The 14797-nt window shown below is 37.3% G+C and overlaps 1 protein-coding gene across 1 annotated transcript; it reads right to left on the reverse strand.

The window, feature by feature from the left end:
* Nucleotides 1-4131: 4131 nt before the first annotated feature.
* On the reverse strand, nucleotides 4132-4862 carry LOC110927067. The gene has a single exon (XM_022170659.2). The coding sequence runs from the start codon at nucleotides 4811-4813 to the stop codon at nucleotides 4313-4315; it is 501 nt and encodes a 166-aa protein (XP_022026351.1). The 5' UTR covers nucleotides 4814-4862; the 3' UTR covers nucleotides 4132-4312.
* Between the last annotated feature and the right edge of the window lie 9935 nt (nucleotides 4863-14797).

Below are 14797 nucleotides of genomic sequence, written 5' to 3' on the forward strand. Positions count from 1 at the left end.
AAAACCGAAATAGCAACACGATTTTTTTAATACAATTCCTTACATCGAAACAAGATATTCTCTTTTTTTTTTTTTTTTTTCTCAAAGGGGAACTTATCTTTTAACAATAATATATTATATTACGGGGAAGGTTATTGTATAAGAGGAGGTAAACGTAAAGAATATAAGAGAGACCCAAAAACAAGGGGTAATTTAGGAAAATCCAATATTATAGCCTCATAAACTCATTTTTCTCGTTATTTTCAAACGATCATAACTATTTCACGCGATAACATATTAACAAGTATTTCATTCATCTTAATTTAAGTAGGCTATTGCTATGGTTTCTATATTTTTTATTTTTATTTTTATCCAGGATACGTGATTAGTTGATTAGACATTCAATATAAAGCATTACGTGATTACACGTTAAATATGATTTGTTATAACTTATAATTGACGTTATTACAGTTATGTTTATTACGTGATTACCTATTCAATAATAAGAATTTAATTGTTTATGCTTTATTACGTGATTAAATTTGTAATATATGACATTACGTGGTTATTATATGTTGATTGGTTAATTTTTTGTAATCTCTCCTCCACTCCCTCTTCATGGACAAGTCCTCTCTCTCCTCCCTCTCACGTTCCCTTCATTATCCCATCTGTGGCCACTAACATTTGCTATGCCGGAGTATGTATCATCGTTGAGCCTTTCTCGCCACACTGGAGCCATGTTGGTGACTGTAAGGTGACAGACACTGCACTACTAGGGTTGCAAACGAACAGGACCTTGTTCGTGTCCATTTGCTAAGAAGTATATGTGTTTACGAAATGTTCATGAATATTTACCGAGCAAGATTTTATGTGCGTGTTCATTTGTTAAGGAAATGAACTTGTTCGTGTTTGTTTGTTAATTTTAGGCAACAAACGTCAAATGAGCACAAACTAATATTCATGAACACAAATGGAAACAAACAAACACAAACAAGCGTTCATGAACAAAATACATAATACAATGACACTTATTAAATATTTTATTTGTCGGACTTTTGAAGTATTTATTTAAATAAAATATAAAAACTAAGATCACTAACGAACTTTCGAACACAAATGAACACGTTACCGAACGTTCACAAACATAAATGAACGAACGTAACATCTGTTCTTGTTTGTTCATTTAACTAAACGAACGAAATTGGTGGAACTCACGAAATGCGAATGGTTTCGGATTATCCGACTTCTAAGGTGTTCGAGGTGTAGTACAATGGTTGGGTTGTCAAAGTTATTGGTGCAACATATTAAGTGTTCAAAACCAGAATCCCACCTAGCACACGGATTTTTTAGTGGATTGTTGTTAAACAAAGAATCGGATTTCATAGTGGAATGTTGAAGCAACAAAAGGAAACGAATCGGGAAAATGTACGGTGGTCATGGATGAAATCTAAGTGATTCAATATTGAATTTAGAGTTATATATTTAACATAACGTTTAAGAAAATTGTAAAATCCATATCAAGTAGTTATTAATACTTACTATATTATTTTACTCATACATAGTTTTTTTTTTTTTTTTTTTTTTTGAACAGCTAATTTCTTTAATTCTCTGTCGTACGTGGGACTTGAACCCAAAACTTTCCTCTTTCCAATCTATGTATTTTAAAGGCTTTGCCTTTCCCAATGGACTCCCACCCTATCAGTACTCATACATAGTTGGTAGGAGGGTTCATTGAAGAATCTAAAAAAATGGGGAACCGAGTACCATTGCATTTAACATATAGCACACACTTTTTAATTTTTTATGGATATAGAAATGTGTGATTAAGATGGCATCTTCAAATTACACTTGGGTTAAATCAATTGTTCATACAAGGACCATAATGGTTGGGGCCGGTTGAACCAGTTTACCAAATTGGTAATCGAAACATTTGTTTTTTTTTTAATAACAAATTTCTTTAATCATGTCGTCTATGTCTATGAACTTAAACCCAAGATCTCACTCTTCCAAGATGTTAAAAGGTTTTGTCTTTTCCAATGAACCACACCCATTGGTATCAAAACATTTGTTAATTATTATTTTTCCCGGATCTCATTTGTTGCTCCATAAGTTCATATACTAATCTATAATCCAGGCTCCATATTTTATTTATTCCTGTCTTTATTTTTGTTCATTTCAATTCTCATATTTTATTACATTGCATATACTAATCCATAATCCACACTAACTTACATTAAATATCGATTAAAATGCTAAAATGATCTCTCAGTTAAGACCACTTTTATCAATTCATTCAAAAACAAAACATTTTATATCTGGGTCCCTAATGTTTCATTTTGTTTTTTTTTTTATTTTCTTCCAATCGACAAACTAGGTTAAATTTTTTTTGTTAGCTTCTTCATTTTTTTGTCGCTTTCCTCATTTAAATGAAATGTATAATTGTCATTTTATGTCATAAGATATTTTAATTAAACGAGGAAAACGACAAAAATGGGAAGAAATTAACAGAAAATGCTAACACGGTTTGCTAATTGAATGAAAAATAGCAAAAAAAAAAAAAAAAATGAAACCTTAAGACGCAGATACAAAAAGTTTCATTTTTGAATTAAGATGACAAAAGTACCCTACAGTCAAGAACCAAATTAGCATTTTACTCTTAAATATTCAAAATTACCTCTTTCCCAGGTTTGAATATGAAATCTCTCTTCTAAAACAGGTGTCTTGAGTTTAGAGGTGTACAAAAAAACCGGTTTTAGAACCGAAACCGGAAAAAAAACCGAAACCGGTTTTTTTATAACCGGTCCGGTTTTATAACCGAACCGCCGGTTGGTGACCGGTTACTATTATTTATCCTAAAAACCGGTTATTAACCGAAACCGGTTTTAAGAAAACCGGTTAAAACCGGTAAAAAACCGGTTTTTTTTTAAGAAAACCGGTTAAAACCGGTAAAAAACCGGTTTTTTTGAAAAAAAAAAAAACCGGTTAAAAACCGGTCCCAACCGGTTACACCGGTTAGTGTTTTGGACTTGAAAAACCGGTTAGTAACCGAAACCGGTTATTAAAAAAACCGGTTTTTGTTTTGAACGAAAAAAACCGGTCCGGTTAATAACCGTAACCGGTTTTCAAAAAAAACCGATTTGTACACCTCTACTTGAGTTAACCCCACATTTGGCAACCCATTAACGTATTCAAAATCGAAAGTTTCTAATATGAAATGGTACTTACTATCAAGGGATGGTGGTTTAGTGATAAAGATAAAGACAAAGCCTTTAAACGTGAGAGAGAAAGGTTTTGATTCAAGTCCCCAAGGGCGGACTCACACTTTGGTCAAGATAGATGGTCGCATCCTTTGAAAAAAAAAATAGTGTATACTTTAAAAAAAAACCGACCGCGTCATTTGAAAATATAATTGAACACCTCATACCACCCCTAATAAATAATTCATGGGTTCGTTTGCAAGTCCCACAAACGGGTTACAAGTAAATTGCCCTTTAAAATTTGAAATGGTACTTAGGCAGCGTTCGTTTCATGGAATGGAATGGAATGGAATTAGGAAGTTTTTCTTTGTATAATTGATCTTGGTTGGGGGAGGGAGGAATTTGAAATCCCATGAATTTCTTTAATCAATGAAATTTGTGACTATTTCAACATTCCTTAGAAATCCTTCACTTTAATGAAGGAATTGAATGGAATGTTGAAATAGTCACAAATTTCATTGATTAAAGAAATTCATGGGATTTCAAATTCCTCCCTCCCCCAACCAAGATCAATTTTACAAAGAAAAACTTTCTAATTCCATTCCATTCCATTCCATGAAACGAACGCTACCTTACTGAAATTTTTAAAGAAATATTATCACATGGAATTAGTCAATAGTCAAGCTTTAAAAGCCAAAATACCTTTACTCACCAATCCCACCAAATTTCCAATCAACTTCTTCGATGCTTCCTGCTCAACTTTATTCAACCCTCCACCATTTACAACCTGTAAAAAACCCCCTCCAATTTCATAGATTATAAAAATCCCGACTAGACATCGATTAATTCCAATAAATTCTGATTAATCTCTAGTCCCGCCTGACTAACGACTAGCAATTCACAAACAGAAAAAAGCCCTCATTTCATCTCAAATTCCGAAAATTACACCATCAAATCCACTAAAAAGAAAATCAAAATCATATCCAATTAATTCGTAAATTAAGATTATAACAAAACCTCTCTCAAAATGCAATTTATACTCCGTAGTCCGTAGTAACACTAACCTAAATTTATAAAAAAAAAAAAAAAAAAAAAAAGATCAATTAATAATTATCAAAAAAAAAAAAAAAAAAAAATTAATCCTGAAACCCAATTTTCTCCCAAATTGCATTTCTAACCCTACTCAAATCTCTTCCTTTCAAAGTCCTCCCAATCCCTTCATGCACAGAAAACGATGCATTCCTGTTTCGCGCCAAAAACACATGCGGCGGAATCCGGCAACCAACGCCGCCGTCAAACTCGCCGGAATCTTCATCATCATCCTCATCATCATCAACGACGTCGTTTCGTCTCCGACGAAAATCTTCCTTCAGGATCTTCGACCAGTCTGGCACATTCACCGGCAGCGACGACGCGGTTCCTCCGATCTCCGGTCGCTTAACCGTCGCCGGAGATGAGGGTTTTATGGAGATCCGGTGGGTTGGAAGGGTTTTTCGGAGGTCCGGTGACGGTGCGGTGGCGTTCCAGATGTCGGATTCGTCGAGCTCGAAGATGGAGTCGGTTACGATAGGAGTGGTTTGATCGCCGGAAAGGTACCGGGGGTTTGATCTCCGGTAGTAGGGTTTTGGTGAAGCCATTGAAGCTATTCTTTCTACTGTGTGTTTTGGGGTTGTTGATGATGAGTTTAGTCTGGTTATATATAAGGTTTTGTAAAAGTGGATAAGGTTTTATTTTCATTTATTTAATCTTTATTAAAGTATATAGATATAAATATGGATATATATATATAGATACAAGTAAATTGCTAAAATGGTTTGGTCCTTAAGTTTTGGTCATTTTTTTCACTTTAGTTTAAAATTCAAAACCTTTGAATTTGGTTACATATGGTTTCAATTTTGTTGTCATTTTCATCTAAAATGGAATGAAAACGACAACAAAATTGAAACCACAGAGATCCAGATTCAAAAGTTTGAGTTTTGGACTAATGTCGAGTTCGAAGATGGAGTCGGTTACGATAGAATTGTTTGCGGTCAACGACGAAAAGTTGGCATTATTAAAATCTAATATTTCAAAAATCTATCGTCCAATACATGTAATTCAGGTTCCTAAAATTTAACCAATTTAAGTTTATTATAACCAAAAACTAATTACCTAATTCGGTTTTGGTTTAAAACCGAATATTTATTTTGTTTTGGTTTTCGGTGTAATTAATTTGAACATAAAACTACTCCTTTTCTTATTTAAACATTGAAAAAGTTTAAAATACAAATGTCTTTTAACGTACAAAGCATAAACAACCAAAAAATAACGTGTGTGATTAGTGTATTTATACGTAATTAGGATTTGACTTTTATAACACGCGTAATTGAAGATCAGTGAACCAGAATATTTGCTTCAAATAGAAAAATAATTGCAGGCTCAATGAGAAAGCTATTTTTATTTTCAAGTGATAATAACAAGTACATGGAACCGGGTATAAATACAAAAACAACTTAACGAACTGAACATAAAAACAGGAACTGGCTAACGTAAAAAAAGACTTATTCAAAAACAGAAATTTAAACGTGCATCATAAAAACCCGGTCAACAAGTCCATGACTTGCGCTTGAACTTTCTCAACAACTCAGCCACTTTCAACGGTCATCTTTGGAGCATTTCCATCATCCCCCCTTGCTTCAAAGTACTCGACACCCAACAGCATTCTGAATCGGATAAATTTTTCACGTCCCAAAGCTTTAGTTAAGACATCAGCCACCTGCATCTCGGTTCCACAGTACTCCAACGAAATTTCTTGTTGGGCCACCATATCTCGAACATAGTGATGTTTTATCTCTATGTGTTTTGTACGACCATGCAACACAGGGTTCCTTGATAGATTAATTGCAGAGTGATTGTCACAGAAAATGACTGTGGGTGACTCCTGAACTAAACCCAAATCACATAAAATCCTTCTTAACCACACGGCTTGACTGGTAGCAGCTGAAGAGGCAACATATTCAGCCTCTGTGCTTGAGAGAGCAACTGTGTTTTGCTTCTTAGAACTCCACGTAACTGCTCCACTTCCCAGATTAAAGACACTGGCCGACACACTTTTTCTGTCATCTATCGAGCTTGCCCAATCACTATCTGTGTAGCCAAGTAACTGAACTGGAACACCTCTTTCATACCATATGCCAAAGCCAATGGTACTTGCTACATACCTCAAAATTCTCTTCGCAGCCCCAAGATGGAGCTTCGATGGGCTCTGCATAAAACGTGAAATAAGACTAACTGAATATGCCAAGTCCGGCCTTGTGTGGGTTAAGTAAATAAGACCCCCCACGAGACTTCTGAACATAACCTCGTCAACTTTATCAGCTTTGTCATCCAAAAACAGCTTTTCATTAGCATTCATGGGAGTGACTTCGGCTTTGCATCCATCCATTCCAAACTTAGATACCAGAGACTTTGCATACTTCTTCTGTGACAAGAAAACACCTTTAGGTGTCTGATTCACCTCCAATCCCAAGAACAGTTTTAGTAGCCCCATATCCGACATTTCAAATTCTTGTTCCATACAAGCCTTGAACTCCTTGATCAACTTAGCGGAGGAACTAGTATACACAATATCATCGACATACAAGCATACGTATATGAAATCATTGTTCACCTTTTTAACATATAGATTTGGTTCGTTGATACTCCTGACATACCCATGTTGTGAGAAATACCCATCAATCCTTGAATACCACGCCCTAGGGGCTTGTTTGAGACCGTATAAGGCTTTCTTCAACCGATATACTTTATCCTCATCACCCTTCTTTACGAACCCTTCAGGCTGATTGACATAGATTTCCTCGGATAACTCCCCGTTTAAGAAAGCCGTTTTTACATCTAACTGATGCAACTCCCATCCACGTTGAGCTGCAACCGAGATAACTACACGTATTGTTTCGAACCGAGCCACAGGAGCAAAAGTCTCCTGATAGTCGATTCCATGCAGCTGAGAGTAACCTTTAACAACTAACCTGGCTTTATGTTTCACAATTTTCCCATCAACACCAAGCTTGGTCTTGAATATCCACTTTAAACCAACCACATTTTTTCCTTTGGGTAGAGTAACCAATTCCCACGTGTCATGTTTCTTAATTGCCTCTAGTTCACTCATCATAGCTTTCTGCCATTCTTGTTTATCAGCGGCTTCTTGAAATGTAGAAGGATCAGTAGATGTGAGAGTAAGAAACTGGGCTTCCTCATCAGATAACCCTTCTCCACTTTCGAAATCATGAAGCCAAGAAGGAGGCTTTCTTTGTCTTCTTGAAGGCCCATCGTCTGAGTTTTGTGGAGGTGAGGCAACATTTTCGAGTTCTTGAGAGACATTAGGTGAGGTGACATTAGTGGTAGACATAGGGTTTGAATAAGTATTTAATGAGGGACTAGTTGAGTTGTCAGGTGAGTGTGTGGTGTCATAAGTAGGTGTTGACTGAGGAAAAGGTGAGTTTGATTGATGGGAGGAAGGTGAGGATAAGTTTTGTGACATATCAATATTTTCGTAGGTGTTGGGTGTTGAAGCATGGACAGATGGTAGGTGGTCCCCATTAGAGGAGATGTCACTTTCAATCATAAGTGGAAAAGGGTCTTGCAATGCACTGTTGTCTAAGCCAGCAGAAGTCTTGTCATCCAGCCATTCCCACCTATTTTGTTCAAAAAACACAACATTTCTTTTAACTTGTAACTTTTTAGTAACAGGATTATAAAGCCTATAACCTTTACACTCTTGTGCATATCCTATGAAAATGCATTTCTCTGCCCTATTATCCAACTTCCTCCTCTGATGAATAGGGACATGACCAAATGCAACACAACCAAAGACTTTAAGATGACGCACAGAGGGTTTTCGTCCACTCCATGCCTCATATGGAGTTTTTTCTGGGACAGCTTTTGTTGTGGCTCTATTAAGCAAGTAAACAGCAGTAGCAACCCCCTCAGCCCAAAAACAATTAGGCAACCCTGTTTCTTTTAACATGCTTCGTGCCATCCCCATAATCGTCCGATTTTTTCGTTCTACTACACCATTGTGTTGAGGTGTGTAGGAAACGGTAAGCTCTCTTTTAATCCCATTGTTTTCACAAAAAAGATTGAATTCATGTGAGCAAAACTCACCACCTCGGTCAGTTCTTAAGACCTTGATGCGATGCTCACTTTCTTTTTCTACCAAGGTTTTAAAAGCTTTAAATTTTTCAAATGCTTGTGACTTGTTTTTCAAAAAATATACCCAACTCATTCTTGAAAAATCATCAATGAGGAGAAAATAATAAAGGCTGCCACCCAAGCTTTCCACTTGCATTGCCCCACATAAATCTGCATGTATTAACTCCAGTGGTTTGGTCGCTCTCCATGAGTGAGAAGAATAAGGTTTCTGATTCATTTTGCCAAGTATACACCCTTCACAAGAGTTGACCAGGTTTATACTTGGAATTCCATAAACCATATTTTTCTCGGAGAGAGACTTCAAACCTTGAGAATGAAAATGCCCATACCTTAAATGCCACAAGTGAGCTTCATCATTTTTGCAAACATGAGCATGAAACTGAGAGTGATCGATCCTTGATGCATCAAGGACAAACATGTTGTTCTTGGCCACCTTGATAGTTAAGAGATCCACACCGGTTCTCTTGTTGGTTATTACGCACTTCCCATCATTGAAAATAATAGAGTATCCTTTCTTCATCAATTGACCAACACTAAGAAGATTGTACTCTAACCTTGGAATGTAGTACACATCTTCAAGTAGCCGGAAGCTTCCATTTGCCATGTTGATGCGCACAGTTCCCTTGCCAACCACTCGAAGCTTTTTCTTGTCACCAAGATTAACGTCAACTGCAAATGATTCATCAAGGTTGGTGAAGCTTTCTTTGACACCGGTCATGTGGTTTGAACATCCCGAGTCCAAGAACCAGAGACGACTTGAATGCTCATCCATCTCTTCTGTGAACATCATAAACAGGTTCGGTTGTTCCTCCTCGGTTTCTTGAGCGGTCGGTTCCACCGCAGGTTCTTCGGCGGTAACAACTTGAGCTTGATTATCATCATTATACCAACAATCGCGTTTTAAGTGACCAAATTTCTTACATACATGGCATTGTGGAACCTTACTGCGATCGGGTATTCTTCCGCGTCCTCTTCCTCTTGGAGAACCACGACCTCTTCCTCTGGGAGAAGTAGATCCAAACACCGGGCGGTTATTCTGCACAACCTGTAGTGCCTGTTCTTCCACCTTTTCTCCTCTCTCCTTGGACCTGCTATTTAGACGCGCTTCCTGAGATTGCAGAGCTCCCATCAGTTTCACCGGGGTCAGAGTGGACATATCTGTGGAGACTTCAATCGTGGGAACAATGAAGTCAAAACGCGGTGAGAGACTTCTCAAAACCTTTTCAACAATGATTTGGTCCGAGACAGTTTCACCGTATGAGCGTTTCTGACTAACAATAGCCATAACCCGGGAAAAATAGTCACCTACAAGCTCGTCCTCCTTCATGAATAGGTTTTCAAACTCACGCCTCAGCCCTTGTAGTTTAACAGCTTTTACCTTCTCGTCTCCTTGGAATTCCATCCTCAAGATATCCCAAGTTTCTTTAGCACTTGTTGCACCAGCAATTCTTGAGAATAACTGATCATGTACAGCTTGTTGAATGATCGCCATTGCATGAGCATCTTTCTTCACAGCCGCTTTCAAACGAGTTTGGTCCTTGTCAGTTTCGTCGACGCCCGTTTCAACCAGGTCCCATAAATCTCTTGATCGGAGGATGGTTTTCATCCTTATGCACCAGTATTCATATCCGTCCCCTTTGAAAATGGGAATCGGAGTGGGCTGAGTTTGGATAGCAGAGGTAGGTTCGGCCATGATGGTGAGTTTGGAAGTTTTGAGGTAGAAGAAACAAGAAAAAAAGGATCAGGCTCTGATACCACTGAAGATCAGTGAACCAGAATATTTGCTTCAAATAGAAAAATAATTGCAGGCTCAATGAGAAAGCTATTTTTATTTTCAAGTGATAATAACAAGTACATGGAACCGGGTATAAATACAAAAACAACTTAACGAACTGAACATAAAAACAGGAACTGGCTAACGTAAAAAAAGACTTATTCAAAAACAGAAATTTAAACGTGCATCATAAAAACCCGGTCAACAAGTCCATGACTTGCGCTTGAACTTTCTCAACAACTCAGCCACTTTCAACGGTCATCTTTGGAGCATTTCCATCAGTAATTTCCATGCGTACGCATCACACGTTAAAAGGCTAAAGCTTCCCCGTAAACATTAACATTATTTTATTGTGTTGCTTCTTTTGACGGGTAGCTACTTCGTATGAAAGAAAGTTAGTTTATCGCGACGTGAAGCTATTATCCCCTACACATCAGGTCCACGGAGAAACCATGGTCCCTAAAGAAAGTTAATTGATGACTTGCAGGATGATGACATGTGTCCGCTTAAAGATCGCGACATGTGGTGGAGCAAACGTACGCTAGTTGGTGTGTAGTACATGAACGAAGCCACGTGAAGTGGGACCCACTGGATTTAGCCCCTTATGTTCTGACAGCTGTCAGTTCAAATGGTACATAATGACAACATCTCGTCAGGTAATTCAAAATATCGTTTGGTGAGATTTTGGATGGTTTGAAAATATCGCATAATTGTAGGATATTATTTTGGGTTTTACTTTTGTGGTATTTGTATTTTGCACCGTGAGGTGTGTAATGAGTATGGTTGAACGTTGAATGGAATACCATACTTTACTTGTGACAAAACTTATGACTTTTAATTTATATTTTATTTTTATATTAATACCCATGAGTCAATTTTATGACATCTAAAATAATCATTCAAATAGTAAAAAAAAAAAAAATAATCGGATATATGTAGGGACATATTCTGGGGTTTTTGGGCTTCCCAGAAACCCTCTCGATTTCAAAATAATTAAAGAAATAGTGAAAACTTTGTATGATTTAGAAAAAAATTAATAAAAATCTAACAAAAAAATAAAAAAAATAGTGAAAACCTTGTATCATTATAACCTTTTTAAACAAATATGATGCGAAATACTCTTGTTATAATTTAGAATACGATTTTAGACTTGATAGTCATTGCTTCGTAAAGTTATGAACATGGCTTTAACCTTTGGTTACGCTAGGGGTGTAAACGAGGTATTGCGGTTCGAGAGCTACTCGGGATCGGGTCGGGAAAAAACTCGAATGAGTCGAGGCTTAACGAGCTCGAGCCTGAAACATGACTCCTTTAGTTATCGAGTCTGAGCACGAGCTTTACATATAAAGCTCGTTTAGGCTCTCACGCCTAAACAAGCACAAACAAATTTTATATATAACATACCTACCATTGAACATTGGCAAACAGAGTTTTACTCGTTTAAGCTATCGAAATGAGCTCAAGCCGAGGTGTGGGTGCATGATTTGTGATTGTTGCTATGCGAATGAAATTAAAGGTTAGGTTTCATGCGAAACCTTAAGACTGTAACACCCCGTGTTTCAAAAGGCAAGTCAAAGTCAAGATTGAAGTCAAAGGAAGAAAATATTGCTAATTGCGATCTGTTACTCCTTGCTCAATTCCTGTTTTTACTTCTTTGACTTGTAGATAATCTATTTAATTTATCGCATTAGTTGTATTATGTGGAGTACTTGTTAATAATTGATGTATAATCGCTATTTATCGCATGTTGTATCGCTTTATCGCTTATCGCAATCGCATTCGCAGCCCGAATTATGCTGTTCTGGATAGTGGTGCACAAATCGGGTTTTTTTAAAAACCGGGTTTCGGGTAGGATCGGGTTCGGGTAGGATCGGGTTTTACAAAATCGGGTTTTTTTAAAAACCGGGTCGGGTCCGGGTCCGGGTTCTCTACTAAAAATGTATACCCTATATACCCGGGTTCGGGTAGGGTTCGGGTCGGGTTTTATAAAACCCGGGTATTATAATACCCTATTTCCGGGTTCGGGTCCGGTTCGGGTATTCATCGGGTAGGGTTCGGGTATTCATCGGGTTGGGAAAAAACCCGCACCGGGTATTAAAAAAACCCGACCGGAACTATGCTTATAAAATGTATCAAACATAACTCTCACACATAGACATCAAATCTATTGATAAACAGAGGCACAATTTATAGTTCTTCATGTGGTTATTCTTGAACTTTATAAACAGAGGCACAATTTATTAAATACAAAAACTAATAATGATATTAAACAAACAAAGAAAATAGAAGGGCCAACATATATTGGCATATTTGTTTCCACTTGTAATGAAATATACTAAATAATTAAGTAGCGGTGGCAAATATCATTAGAAACCTAATAATTAAACAAGATTACATCAAAGTGCATACATAATTTTGTTAAATCATAAGAACTAGAAGTCTTAATGCATACATAATTAAACAAGGTTACATCAAAATCGGGTTTTTTTAAAAACCGGTTCCGGGTATTTATAAAACCCGGTTTCGGGTTCGGGTATTTATAAAACCGGGTTTCGGGTATAAACCGGGTATAAAAAAACCCGGTTCCGGGTTCGGGTTTTAGATCAAACATGCATACCCGGTCCCTACCCTACGGGTAGGGTCGGGTTCGGGTATAAAAAACCCGGGTTTTATAATACCCGGTTCCGGGTTTTTTTTTTCGGGTCCGGGTCCGGGTTTTTTGTGCACCACTAGTTCTGGATATTGTTTTACGTGTGTGTGCTATTTATGTGTTATTTGTGCATGTTTAATTAATTAATTATGTTTATACTGTGGTGATTAATCGAAACTCTATCGCAATCGAATCGTAAACGCTAACCGCAAGTTACTTATAGTGATTGTATGTTAGATACAGTAGTTGGGATTAATGAGTAATTCTATCGCATCGCAAAATGCTACAACGATCATACACAAACACAAAAGGCAAACCATCATACACAAACACACCAGATGACAACCCAATCGAATGATCACCCGATCGGATGACCATCCGAACGGATTGTCATCCGATCGACCGGCCATCCGATCGGATTGCCATCCGATCGGATTACCGTCCGACACTTTGACGCTTTGCACCGTTTTACGTGCCGCTTATCGTTTATGCTACTGTTAACTGTTCAGGCTAATCACTCTCAGCGCTCCCTTCAATCCAAGGCTGTGTTTATTTGTTAAACACAATATGTGAGTGTACTCGAACCCTTTTTTCTTTTAGCATTTTTGGGTGTTACATACGTTACTTATTCTAAATCACAATCTACACACAATGCAACCACTATTTATACGTTAATCACTCTCGCATGTTATATGTTATTCGATGAATGCTTGTATGTTATGTTAACACAGTGATTGTTGCCTGACACCTTAGCAACGATGGTACTATAGTTTGGACTCAGGACCTGTCACGGACAGGGGTTGTTAAGGGCTTTACTTCACGTGTCCCAGTGGGGATATGTGTTGCGCATTCTACAACTCGCAGTCACGTCTGTGCATATTTCTCTATCGATAACCTACTTGCCTTCATTTTGTACATGTTTCATGCTGATTATGCGTAAACTATTTCGAACTCTATATGCTATTACCAAACTTGTATGCTCACCTTTACATTTTATGTATTGACCTTTATTTTAACGTATATGACAGGTGCTTAGGATGCTATCTGCTAGGATGTGGTGTTTTCTTGCTTTGTGGAATCGAGTTAGGGAGAGTCTAGAAACAAACAAACAATTTATTTATATTTAAATCTGAGTTGTCGAGACATGTCATTTGTTTTTGAGATATCGCGGTCTGTAATAACTTTATTTACTTGATGTGATATGGTATGGGACATGTTATTAACTATCCGGCAATGTAGTTGTTATGGAATTTCTCTTGAACAATCTGTTTCGCTCAGTGCCATGCCCCGAGGTTTCCGCCTTCGGTTGGGGTGTGACAAAGATAATTCACTAGTGGCGACTAGTGAGATTTTATTACTCATCCAAACTACAAGAGGTTGTAATTGGTGTTTCGGTTTTATAGGTTTCTAAGAGCCCAAGTTAGAAAGCCCATAAGAAATCTTCCAATACTATAAATAGTTATGACTCCTCATGTGTGGGGAGTAATTGTTGGTGTGAGTCACCAACTGTCACGACCCCCGACCCACCCTGGACGGAATCGGGAGTCGCGAACAGCCCAGTGGTACCGGTAATTATTTTGAAAAATATTGCAGCAGAAATTTAATCAGGACCGTGAGTTAGGAAAAATATCAGAGTTTAGAAACACCGGATTTTTATTTATTAAATAGATGGAATAAATCCATGTTTTACAAATGTAGCTTTAATAAAGATAAATTTTATTACATAAAACAATATTTCTTAATTTGATTTTAATTAATAAAATAAGCCACTTCTTGATGCCTTTCAGTGCCGTATCCATCTTTTACTCCAATCTACTGTAATTACCTGAAAGCGTTTTAAAAAGGTTTTGTCAGCAGGAAATACTGAGTGAATCATTCAGTTTACTGAAAATGACACATTTGTTATAATTTACAGTATTAAGAGCGATTACAATGTTTTTGATATCAACCAACTACCCACAGTATTTGTCACTCGACCCATTGGCCCATTCGTCCAATGGTGTCTGT

This window comes from Helianthus annuus, chromosome 2 (genome assembly GCF_002127325.2).
Source record: "Helianthus annuus cultivar XRQ/B chromosome 2, HanXRQr2.0-SUNRISE, whole genome shotgun sequence".
Taxonomy (NCBI): domain Eukaryota; kingdom Viridiplantae; phylum Streptophyta; class Magnoliopsida; order Asterales; family Asteraceae; genus Helianthus; species Helianthus annuus.